At 36.4% G+C, this 13111-nt stretch overlaps 1 protein-coding gene across 2 annotated transcripts; it reads right to left on the bottom strand.

Annotated features, from left to right (window-relative positions):
- Positions 1–282: 282 nt before the first annotated feature.
- Positions 283–5984, bottom strand: LOC114723229 (sialyltransferase-like protein 2). Of its 2 annotated transcripts, none has more exons than XM_028909394.1 (12): positions 5634–5982; positions 5362–5435; positions 4736–4825; positions 4378–4455; positions 3671–3771; positions 2911–3103; positions 2735–2825; positions 2590–2654; positions 2295–2449; positions 2117–2198; positions 1733–1842; positions 283–909 (listed from the first exon to the last, which is right to left on the bottom strand). In XM_028909394.1, the coding sequence occupies exons 1-12, from the start codon at positions 5725–5727 to the stop codon at positions 693–695; spliced, it is 1350 nt and encodes a 449-aa protein (XP_028765227.1). In that variant the 5' UTR covers positions 5728–5982; the 3' UTR covers positions 283–692. The 2 variants fall into 2 exon arrangements, with proteins under 2 accessions (XP_028765227.1, XP_028765228.1); XM_028909395.1 differs by having other exon boundaries at positions 828–909; positions 1733–1834; positions 5634–5984.
- Positions 5985–13111: the final 7127 nt, after the last annotated feature.

Here is a 13111-nt window from a genome sequence, read left to right on the forward strand (position 1 = left end):
TAATCTTCTCCTGATGCACATATCTCATTTGAATTGTTTAAATTAAATTTAAACAGTCCATGTTTTATTATTTTTTATTATGCATAACCCGTAAAAAAAATTCCAAATAATCCGAATGTTCCACAAAAGTTCACCCTATGTATTCCAGTTATGGGAAAAAAAATGCGCAAAAGATCCAAATCCATACGAAACAATTGCCAAGTTCGAAGATAAATATACTTAACATACAAATAAAGTTTATAGAGAGTCTGTGTGATTCAATCACTTCAATCACAATCAGACTAAAACTGTAAATTGATAATTCCATAAATTTGGTAACTGTTTTGATTTTCAGAACATTGTCAAAAATGTTAATGATAAATAAGGGGTCAAACTTTGCATCCTCTAATACAATTATACACAAATTAAAAAAGTTCAAATAATTAAAACTCAAATTCCGCATTAAACATACCGCCAACTTTTCTCCTAGCACAAGTGTAATCACTCCATTGATCACCTGCTGTCCTTTAAGAAGTCTTGAACGAAATTAATAATGAGCAAACTAAAAAATTGGAGGCCTTGCCAGTAGGTGGAAGATGAGAAGCTTCACTATTTTTCAAGTGGATCGACATAAATTTTGGCAAAAGATGAATGAAACAGAAAATTTGTAAGGAAAACCAGTGGTTAGATGCTTCTAACTAGCACGAGTGAAACTAATCAAATTTCTTTACAGCCCACTCATTTGGGATAGTGCAAAGCAACCCATGTCCGGGACTATGCTCCAGAGGATACATTGTTGTGCCCTTCACATACTTCAGATGGTCGAGTGCAGCTTTTCTGAGCTTTGAAACTGCGCTTGGATTTCTTTTAACTTGCTTCTTAATAAGGGAACATGCACGCAGCGGATCTCCTGATCCTGCTCCAACTCTCCTGTGATCATGATAAATTCGAGAATGAACATGAATTTAAATTCCCTTTCTATTGAGGAGTTTAATCAATATTTGCTCCATCAAAAGTACAACGAAATAGTCCTTGTGGAGCACATGCGCGCCAGCAAGTGCAGCCTTGCATTAGAGTTAACTACCCACGTAAAATGCATTTTCCAAATTTGTAAGTAACGTGTCTCACTCTTACAGTTAGCCAGATTATTGAAGTTCTATACAATAGTAAACTAGCAGGACCAAATGACTTGTCAAATTCATGTTCTGGGAATGGCCAAAACTTACCGGGAACAAGCAAGAGACCTAAGTTATTATATTAATTGACCACAAAGAGCTGCTTCATTTATCACAATTTTAACCGTCTTAGCAGTTGTGAATATGGAGAAAAAGTCACAAGATAAAATTCTACTTACTATTGTATTCCCTCTGATTCAAAATATAAGCATCAAATCTTTGGAGGGGCTTTTTTTTTATAAGCTACAAGTTGGATTACTTTGATTATTTAATGCTTTTTTTTTCATCTTTAACCCTAATTAATTATATGTCTCTCTCATCTCTTTTTCCACTCATTTTCTCCCCCACTTAACCTCTCCATAAATGAGGGTATTTTGGGAAAATAAGCTGCATTTTTTTTTACATGTTTATCATCTATAACCAATTTTACCTAACTTTTTAAGTTGCGTGGTTTAATTCTTTAATACTTATATTTTGAACCGGAGGCGTAATTAACACTTCAAGCTCTCTGGCAACATCCCTTCAAAAACGAAAACAAATTAGATACAATATGGCCATAACGAAAACTAGCTGTTTACCCCAGGAATTTCTCTGATGCAAGCCTGGCTGCTCTAATAGTCTGATGATCTGGAACCCATTTTACAACACGATTTGGATCGGCACGCATGGGAGAATGAATTCTGATGAGCTTGACAATATAAACACAAATTATCAGATAATGCACCCAAAAAAGAGAGGCCAACAAGATTATACTCATACTACAAATTCAATGGAGAATAGACATCCTTTTTGCTTATGACTGATACAATCCGCATATGAAGCTCCAAAAATTAAGCTTGATTCTCATCATTTTTTTAATTCTTTTCTCGATCCATCATGATTCTCATCAATTAACAGGAGGAAAAATCCTGCTCATGTAATATATCGTGCATCTAAAATTAACAAAAGGGCAGTTGACTTACTCCTAAGCACTCCATCATCTGGTAATAAGCTCTCCCATGCAATGGGGTATGACCTTTACGAGATTCAGAGAAATATCTAGTCCTACCAGGAAAATTTCAGGTTTTTAGTCAGACAACCATACTCAAACCAATAGGCGGATTCACTAGAAGTCCTGAGTGCAAATAGAAAATTATATACCATTCTTTATATCCAGGATCTACAGTGAAGCCGTACATATCAACCGATTCACATATAGAGAGAGCAAATTCAAGAGCCTTAAGCCCTGTTCCTTTTGCTGCTGAACCAAAGGATGCACCTAGCATGAGATATACTGGATTTGTTATGGGCACTTCCTGCAGAAGACGGAAGCAAAAAAAAAAAAAAATCAGTTAGACAACTGATTCCAATGGCGTGAAATGTTTTTGTGTGCGCGCATATACACTAGTAAATTTATGGGCAATTATTTAACACAAATGTAACTGAGGAAACAAACCCGAATCATTTTGCTCATGATGTCATGAATTGTAGTTTTTACTATCAAAACCTCCTTCCTTTGATCTGCAAAACCAGCACTTCGATTAGAGTTCTAGTCAATCAGAAGGAACTATACCAAGGGGATTTCATATTCGTGACTTTACCATCTAACTCTGCAACTTTGTCAAGAGCTTTGGCAGACCCCCGGTTAAGAAGACGAAATGTGTTCTTTTTACCCACATATTCGGTATAGTTCTGCAGTTATACATGAATTTTAAGGGAACAGGTCAGAACTAGAAGAGAATGCAGAATACCAGCAACATCCTGTTGATCGAGTAACCTGTGTTGGAGCACCATTTTCTCTGATTACAGCATCATAGCCATCTATCTCCTTCCCAAATTTTGTCTTCAAGAGATCTCCTGAATTACCAATGACAGCACAGCGTCCAAACTGCCTTGGGAAATATGGTGGTGTCTCAGGGAGCACCAGTGAAAGTTTCTCCATGCATAAGGTCTTGTTCTCACAGCGGTTGCTGTAGCAAAGATAAGGCTAATCTTACTTTCTCTTAGAGCAAGATCCACCAAATCAACCACTATAGGAATATAGATAATTTTTAAATATGCAGTATAGAAAATAGCAGGTCAAATATCAGGGGTTCGCTTGGTTAGAAATGAGCAAGGAAGGTAAGTTACATTTTTTGAGAAGTGAATAAATTCCAGTTGCTTGTTCACTAGAAGGCTCAACTTCTTGCGAAGTTGGGCCTCCAACTTGCATCACAGCTAAGGCAGTAACTTACCGAATAGAATTTAAGTTCTACCGCCCTGATATCCCCAAACTTTCCCTTAAAATTATGAAATAAAATTTAATTAAAAGGTTTTTTCGTCTTTAACATTAAAAAACACTACATTTATTTTAAAATAATTTAGAGTTCCCAGGTATTTAAAAGAATGAAACAAATAATTAGCTAACGAGAATCTAACTTCCTGAGAAGTATACTTTCTGGAAAGGTAAATTTCCGCAAAATTTAGAAAAATTGAAACAAACAACCCCTATTTAATTTCGTTCAGTTGCCATCCTCATGGTTTAAAGTCAGACTTACAGAATTACTCCTTTGTTGATCCTCTGCCATGCATATTCCTTCCATCCATTTGGCAAAGAATCAATGAATTCCTTGGTGAGTATTGTAGTGCTATTCCTAACCTGAGAAATCAATCCATGATTTAAGGATACGCTATAACTAAATGCGAAGCAAATGCCACAAAATTACTCTATTATTCAACTAAAGGAATATTATGTTAATTAACGGAAAGAGGATAACAAGAATGAAAATAATTCCTAATGGTTTTGGACATATTGATGCATAAGCTCAGACTGTCATACTCCAAAAAATTCAACTAAATAAAATGATGTTAAACTATTTTGTTCACATAATTAGCTTACAAACAGAAAAAAAGGAGGGAAAGAGCCTTCATTATAACATCAAGATGGTGTTTCAACTACCTCACTATCTTCTTTTTGGTAGTAATCCTTTCACTGGGGGTCAGCCAAGTCAGGCACCAGCACGCATTTGGAAAGTGTTTTTTGGAGGGAAAAAAAAGAGGAAATAAATCTAAAACAGTCATACACACGTTGCTAGCATGCCATTTCAGTATTGACACACTTGTAAATAGGTTTGTCCTTGCTCTTTAGTCTTTAGGGTGCACCATAAAACCAAATCAGGAAATAAATTCATAAAACACCTCTTAACTTGCAGACCAATAGATGAAGGTAATCGAAATGATGAGACACAAAGATGAAGGTGCTCACCTGTTCCCACGTTGCCACAGCTTCACATAGATTGAAATCAAAGGACAAAGCTTCCAGTTCACCCGTTTTGGGATCTCTCTGTTTATACATAAATCTCCATGAGGCAACAAAGATACCAATGGACAAGCAATTGACAAAAAGGAACAACATACTGCATGACAGAGTTACAAATTCTAATCTATTTGTAAGCCATATGATATATAAAATACCACATTTCATTCCTCCGAAAGGGAGCAAAACATACTTCTTGAGTAGTAGGATGTCATAATTAACAATTTTGCACAACCATGTAGATAACTTGGATACAAGTTATTTTCATGAAAAATAATTTGGTGACTGAGTGATCTGGAAAATGTACCCATTTTGGGATGGTATCACTAGGGAAGTTTATTGTGGTTTGGCAATAATCTCTGCCCCGAACAGCTTTGAGCCCTAGACCATTTGCACTCTGCATCAAACACAAAAAAAACCACCAACCCAATGTGAAAAGATGATTGAGAATAATTCTCATGAAGTATTACGTCAGTAAGATTGATTTTCCACAATTAAAGATCATAAATTTAGCAAAACCTGAAAACAAAAGGTAATATATTTGTCCACGCAAAAATAACAATTCCATTTTTTACCAATCCTTGGCTACCCTGTTATATTGAATGTTCCTGGCATTCGCTAGGCAACTTAACAAAACGTAAACATTGTCCAAATTTTGTAAGGATTTAAACCCGTAGTGAACTCAATCGTAATCATATAAGCACAGCAGACGACCTAATTTCTTAAGGGTTGCATAACCTCAATCACAGCCCTATTACATTTGCAGCAGACAGCAATTCTCAAATGCTCAAACGAATCATCAAGAAAAAATGCACAAAAAACTAACCATATACAACTAACAAAGCAGCGCCTTTTAAATAAACGCCAGCACAAGTAGAGCAGTAAGTTAAAAAACGAAGAATTTATTTCAACGATAAGAACAGCAGAACTCACCACGCACTGCTGGAAACTGCTCTGCAAAGATAGCAACGCTTCTATCTCATTGTCTGTAAGCTGATAGCTCCCAACTGTCCATCATTATGCCGTAATTAGATCTCATGCAACTAAACCTGTTACTTCACGGTTCTTGCATTCATTTTCTCTCAAGAATAAAACTAAAACCTTATTTGATTTATACACATGAAGAAGCACCAAGTTACTCAAATAAGATACGGATGGTTGAGGGGCAAGGTAAATGCCAAGTGAGTCAAATAAGATATACATACATACAGAGGGATTAGAGACTCCAGTAATGTAAATGATAATGGCGGCAAATCCAGATGCCAAAGAAAGCAACAAGCCCAATTGCAGAAGCCTCATCGATTGTTAAATATCAGAATCGGAAACGACAAATAGAGCTGCCCAGCGAAGCTACTTTATATCTGTAAGGTAAGAGGGTTCCCAGAATTCTAGACTTTGAATCTGGGAAGAAAAGGCGATCGAGGGGATACCGGATAGGTGTATTGCTCCTCTCCTTGAAGTGAAATGCTTGGTTTCCTCTGCATAGAAGGGTTCAGAAAGCAGATCGAATGTTCATCGTTAATCAATTAATTAAACAGGAAACTTATTATTCAGGATTCGAGTCGAAGTGATTCGATTTACTTGAACAAGGGGTTAAAAGTTGAGGCAAGAGGATTCCCAGAATTCTAGACTCTGCCAGCTTTTATTTAATTTAATTTTTTACTAACATACGTACATATTATACTTAATTTTTTTCCCTTTTTTTTTCATTATAAAGGAAAATAACTAAAACTAAATTCCATCGGCCAAGTCCAGGCAAAAGAAAAAGGTCCTTGGCCCAAATCTGGCAAAGAAGTCCTCGTCTCAAAATAAGTATTCTGTCAAGCAGGCATCACTAGTCTCTTTCGTTTTAAACGTGGGCCTCGCAATCAAAAACCTTATGAACATTTTTGTTTGGGCCAATAACTTTAAGACCAAGATGAGTGACCTAAGTCCAATATTTTGATAGCCCAAGAAATGTGTCCGAAAATTCATAAATCATACAAATAAAGAGTAATGGAAAGAGTGACCATAAACTGAATTCAATTTGGAACTTCCCAGTCACTAAAGAGTAATTATCTAGTTTCAGCTATCACATCCCTCAAAGGATTATCAATAGGACCACCCCTTATCAAACAATTGAAAGCATCAATGGAGTCCGTGTAAATCAGCACTTTTTGAAAGCCCAAGTGTTTCCCAATGGCCATATCAGTGCATATGGCATTGATTTCTGCTTCCATTATTGAGCATAAACGAAGAGTTTGGTGGAATCCCATGACCTAGTCTCCATGAGTGTCTCGGATGACTCCTCCGCATGCTGCTTGGATGAAAGACCAGACCGACCTATGAACATCAATATGTACAGCATCCTGTGGCAGTGGTGTCCAGCAGCGTTCCTCAGCCTTTTTATGCTTGAAGATCTGATGTTTAAGGTTCTGGTTAACAATATACTCCACCAGGTTATGTAGACACCTCTGCAATATTTCTCTGGTACTTGTACTGCCTCCTTCAAAAAATGAATTTGCAATGAGTAGTCCATAGCAACCAATAGATTGAACTAAAGACTCGATTCCATGCAAATTGGTTGAAACGTCCACTACCTGGATGATGCTTTGTATTCCAGTTTAGCCATACTAGCAAATTTTTAGCAAAAAATCTACAAAAAGCGTTAGGTTTTAAAATTTTGTGCCATACTTCCCTAGCTCTCTCACAGTCTCCAAGAATATGAAGGACACTCTCCTCTCTTGCACACTGATATGGGCATTCGGATGTGTTTAAAATACCTTTTTTTGCTCTGAGTGAGTTTATAATCAGTCTCTTATGGACCACTTGCCACATTCAAAACTTGACCTTCTCTGGGAGTTGCCATTTCCATAGTTGAGTCCAAAGACCACTTTGTCTATTCCCCTCACAGTTTGTGAGGAACTTGTATGCCACTTTGACAGAGAAATTACCATCTTTTGCTGGTCGCCACGTAAATCTGTCAGGAGTGTTGTTTGATGGTGGGTTCTTCTTTATGAGTATTTTAGTTACCCAATGAGGGAGAATTCCTCTCCATCTACCAACATCCCACTGTCCTGTTGCTGAAACATGGCCACAAACTCTTCTATTGTGTTAATACTTGATATATTTGGGACAAAAGAGATTAGTGGTTTATTGATGGGTAGCCACATATCCTCCCCAAAACTTGTAGTCTCTCCATTATTTACTTTCTTTCCAATTCTGGCCAGAAAAATCTCTCAAACTTCAAAGATGGCCTTCCAAGTCAAGGAGGAGTTTTGTTTTTTCGTCACCACTAGACTACATCCAGGTCCACAATTATATTTGGCCCACAAGCATTTGATCCATAACGCTTCTTTCTTTGTAATCAATTCCCAACAAAGCTTTAAGATAAACGCTTTGTTGTGTTGGCACAAATTTTTTATTCTCAATCCTCCAAGTTCCTTCTGTAGAATAATCTTGTCCCAAGCAATAAGATTCATCTTTCTTGCTTCAATGTCTTGTGACCACATGAACCTCCTACTTAATTTCTCAATCTCCCTCAAAGTACCTAGTGGTAAGAGAGTAGACTGCATTTGGTAACCAGGCATAGCTGAAAGGACTTATTTAATTAGCACCGATCTACCCGCTATATTGAGGAATCTGCTCTTCCAAAGGGAGAGTTTTTCTCCTACAGGCTTTTAGAACTATGGGAAAGTAAGTATTTTTTGTAATTCTTGAGTGAAAGAGTGGCACACCCAAAGCCCAAGTCAGCCGTGAGGCCTATGTCGAGAGTATGACTAAGCTCTAAGGCTCTGTTGAAGTGAACATTTTGGACTTAGCTGGATTAATTCTGTGGCCCGAGATTGTACAGAAGTTCTGCATTACTGACTTAAGTTCTTCCACTTGCCCCATGGTTGCTTCAGAGAAGAGGATGAGATCATCCGCAAAGAAGAGATGAGAGATAGCTAGCCCATTAGGCTTAAATCTAAAAGGTTTCCATCTCTTCCTCTGGCATTCCTCTTTAATAAGCTAACCCAATCGTTTCATGCAAAGGACAAAAATATAAGGGCTGAGTGGCTCCCCTTGGTGGACACCTCTGGAAGGTGTGAACATGGGCCCTTCCTCACCATTTCATAACACAGACATAGAAGCTGTTGACATACACTTCATAATGAGATTGATTAGGCATGAATCCAATCGCAAGCATTGAAGAGTGTCTTGAATAAAATTTCAATCTAGTCTGTCATATGCTTTCTCCATGTCAACTTTAACTGTCATATAACCTTTTCTTTTGCCACTCATTCTCATAGAGTGGATAATTTCTTGAGCCACAATAATATTGTCACAGCTAGACCGGTTAGCTATGAAGCTTCATTGTTCGTGGCTAATTAGCTTATCCATCACCTCCCTTAATGTAGTAGCAGTCCATTCACAGTTTACACGTGAGAAAAGTTGAATAATAATTACTTCTTGTTATATTTATAATTTACAAATAGATAAAGAGGTTATCGAAGCATTTCAATTAGTTTTTAATTTTAAATAGGTAAAATGTAAAAAGTCTTGAACTGTAAGGAGCCAATAACATTTTCTATACTGTTTTTTTAATACAATTTCAACACGCATGCATATAAACATGTTAATGTCAAGCTCAAATACACAGGACTCACTTAAGTATAGCGAGTGGGCGGCACTGTCATTGGGGCTTGTAGTTGGCAACTCAATTACGGAGATAAAGCTTCCAGTAATTCAGTTGATAGCAATGATAATCACAAAATTGAGAAGGGAGTAAAAATATGATAGGTGGGAAATTTAAAACGTGAAAGTAGGTAGGTTTTGTCTCAAAGAAAAAACTAAAAAGGATGCGCGAGGGGTCAGCATGTTGCTCGTGGAGAGAAAAAGGGGCATTAATGGCAGATTCAATGCATGCCATGCGCGCATGACCTTCTCCACTGTCACTGGGACCGTCCTTCCCAACTACACGGTTCCTATGCAATTTTAATTTTAATACTCCTCCAATTCTAAATATAAAACACATTTAAAATGTGTTTTACATTTAAGATCAAATGAGTATTAAATATAATTAACCTACACACACATTATAATTTAAATTTGTAATTTTCTTGTATATATAATCCATATATATGTAATCTCATGTTCATATATTATCACACCTCGTCTCTAATACAAGAGTGAGTTGAGAGTTACAGCTAGTCCTTAATATATAAAATGGTAATTCACTTTATCTGTTTTATTTATCATTTTTTTTCATAACCTAATGTATTTAATTTATAATTGATATATTATTGGCAAGAAAAAACTTATAAACTGATATGCCTAATGTAGTTATATTATGCACAAGTATTTTAGTGAGATCATGTCACATTTATCATAATTAACTAATATATTTGTCTTTTTTTTTTAATTTATCATCTACGTATGGCCGTCTAACACTGCGTTAAGTCCCGTAAATTTGACATATCACACTACCATATATATCTTCAATCACCTCTCAATTGCATCAACGATAAGTAATTAAGCTTCAAGTTTTTTTTTTTAAGCAAATGAAGGTATCAAACGTTACGTACGCTTCATTACTCTTTGAAAATTATCACACATTAAATCCATCCAATGCTCAATCAGTTGTCATTATTTTATATGAAAAGGATAAGCTAGGTTGGATCTGACACATTATTATACTTTTGTTATACAGCAAATTAAGTGAAAATAAGCGATGACAATTATTTATCCCCATATATATATCTTCTTTAAAATCATTGTGATAACCACTTAGTCACAGTACGTAGCTGATTAGTCCGGTTTGTCCCTTTTCAATTTAAAGAAACTAGAAAGAGCCAGCTAGAAGTAGAAGTTACCAAACATAAACAAACAACGATGCCAGTGAGTTTCTTTAAATTAACGTCAGAAAGCTTGAATTTACATAAAGCAGTAGTCATGGGGATTCAAGATTTTGATGTGTCATACGTACCATTGTAAAAGGGAAGATGTCAAATTACAAGTTAATTATAAAAGCAGGGTTAGAGAAAGAAGAAATAAAAACGCAGGCCATGTCAAGAATACAAGCAAATCTCACAGTTAGGACTGTAATTTCTTGCTGGTGCCCTCCATAAAAGATTTATCTTATTTCAATTATACTGAGGGCATGCATCTTACTTTTCCTTTTGTTTGTTTTCCAACATAAGCTTGGCAAAAGTTATGACTTTTTATGTACTTCTCTTTTTCCAGAACACCATAGGAGGAAGGCTCTTTATTTGACTGGCGGTGCTAGTTCATGCATTTTGCTTTACGGTACTTATGTGTGCAATGTAGATCTGCACCAATAATTTACTAGTTTGAATGCTTGGGTGGGGAGATACTTCCAGCTTTTATTGGCCTCAAAATTGTACTTCTTTTTTGGCCAAAAGCCTCGAAATTGTACTAATTAATTGTTTCTCACATGCAGAAAGATCTATAATTAATGTAATTTGAAAGGGCTTGTGCAAGGGAGGATTGTTATGAGTCTCACATTAAGGAGCTTCATAAGTGTGGTATAATTTACAAGTTCAAAGAGCTCTTTTTCCTAATAAGCCAATCTGTTGGGATTGAACTCTTCCTTTAAGTTTGTGTTTATAACTTTAAGGCTAATCACAGAGGGCTCTAACCGGCCGGAGGCCAAGTGAAGTATCATGATGTGCATTGTTATAAGTTTCACATTGGAAAGCCTATAAGCTCAAGGGCTCTTCCTTTGAGCTAATGCTCATAACAAGAATATACAATGTAAAGAGCTACAAAACAAGTAGGTATCAACTACAAGATTAGGCTCTTCCTTCAAGTTTCGTGTTTATAACATTAAGGCAATCACAGAGGGTTCTAACCAACAAGAGGCCAAGTAAAGTATCACAATGTGCATTGTTATGAGTTTCACATTAAAAAGCTTATAAGCTCAAGGGCTCTTCCTTTGAGCTAATGCTCATAACAAGAATATACAATGCAAAGAGCTACAAGACAAGCAGGTATCAACTATAGCAACTATCAAATTGATGAAAACTCAACCATTTGAATGGGCGATAATTGCTATATCTATGTACCAAAGACATTAATGTTAGTACAACATTACTAGCTGGTTGGTTCAGTGTCTCCATCGGACACCTACGATACATTAGAAGAATACGGTAATCAAAACAAGGGGGGCCCTTGGATTTTGCAGGTGATGTGTCGGCCGGTGACCAAAAAATAGCATTCTAGGTCGATGTTTATTATCCCAATTATTGTTCGCTTATATCTTTCTCCTACAAAACATGTCTAGTAACATTATGTGGAATATAATGCCAAAAATGAGGTTGGAGATTCTCAAGCAAAGAAGAATTCTCTGGAGAAGACTTTTCGCCCACGTTTATGCTGGAGACGATTTACATCAACTAGCAAGCACGTCATCCGCAACTTCCCCATTCTCCTCATTGTATTTATCAAAGCCCTCCTTTTAGATGTACGGATATTCTGATTGAATCAAAATTAGTTGTGTTTTTTTTTTCCCGTAGCTTGATCATTAAAAAAAAAAACAAGAAGAAGAAGAAGAAACATTCATAATAAGTTGTTTGAAAACTTGAGCATTTTGGCCGGAAGCATTTCTTAAGTTTTTAGGTTTTGACCCTGCAGGTAGCAAATAAACATGAAGCCATCAAAGGCATCCAGAATCAGAATATTTGTATGGGGATTTATTAGCATATACTGTTGATTCCTTTAAAGCTTGTGGGAATTCATAAAATTCACATGTTATTGCAGAAGCTAGGAGTGAATAATAATAAAGAGCAGACTACTATATGAATTAATGTGACTGACTCAGAGGGAAAAGATGGGACTAGCTAGGTTCTGTACGTGGCAGACCAAAGATACTGAGTGCCTTTTTCTCTAGTGTTTTAAATGACTGGACCAGCTATTCTGATCCTACGACAATTGTTATCTGCTAACAAACTCAGTTTCTTTTCCTTCAAACCGTCACGAAATCATGGGAAGAGCAAGAGAAGCTTTTTCCCAGCATGAATCAAGTAGGCGTTTGCATATAAAAGGGCGGAGGTGGGAGAAAGACTTTTTTCCCTCAAAACCATGGTTTTGAAGAAGAACATCTAAACACCTCATAAAATTCAAGAATTGATTAATCATGCCAAAACTATGTTTTCAAAGCCAGGCAATTGGTCTTCCGCAAAGTTAGATGATAGGCTTCTGAGAAAAATAATGACCGTATCAGGTAATATATCAAAAATACTTTCCATCCAACCGTAACCACTCTCCATTCACCCGAAAACCTTATTTTTTCCCCTTTTAATCATCATATTAATCTATATCATTTTTAATAATTTACCAACTATCCAAATCTTTTTATAATTTAATATTATATACAAAATCTATTCTCAACATCATGGCATTGAAACCTGGACCAGCTGGTTCAGCCTAGAAACCAACCAACCGGCTTGATAATCGGTCTGGCTGAACATAGAAACAAGGTAGAGTTGACCCGACGTAACACGAATAACCCAGGTAAATCAAAATCACTTTTATTTTTCTGTGCACTCTCTGCTATTGCATGCGATTCTCTCTTTGGCCTCAACGTGTCCTCCCTCTCTCCATAAGCGTGATCTTCTGCTGAAGCGAAAAAACCCACCATGGTTATTACAAGAGACAAAGGAGGTGTTTGAATAGAAATCAAACAATAATTTTAAAAGTAATT

This window comes from Neltuma alba, unplaced genomic scaffold (assembly GCF_004799145.2).
Source record: "Neltuma alba isolate B1F8T4 unplaced genomic scaffold, ASM479914v2 tig00012126_pilon, whole genome shotgun sequence".
Taxonomy (NCBI): Eukaryota; Viridiplantae; Streptophyta; class Magnoliopsida; order Fabales; family Fabaceae; genus Neltuma; species Neltuma alba.

What these genes read in the sequence shown, in the direction of transcription:
- LOC114723229 (XM_028909394.1), bottom strand. Translation starts at nt 5,727, where the DNA reads ATGAGGCTTCTGCAATTGGGCTTGTTGCTTTCTTTGGCATCTGGATTT. An exon ending in ATCAACAAAGGAGTAATTCT is followed by an intron (nt 3,104 to 3,670) that starts GTAAGTCTGACT and finishes TCTTTGCTACAG; the next exon opens with CAACCGCTGTGAGAACAAGA. An exon ending in AAAATGGTGCTCCAACACAG is followed by an intron (nt 2,826 to 2,910) that starts GTTACTCGATCA and finishes GTATAACTGCAG; the next exon opens with AACTATACCGAATATGTGGG.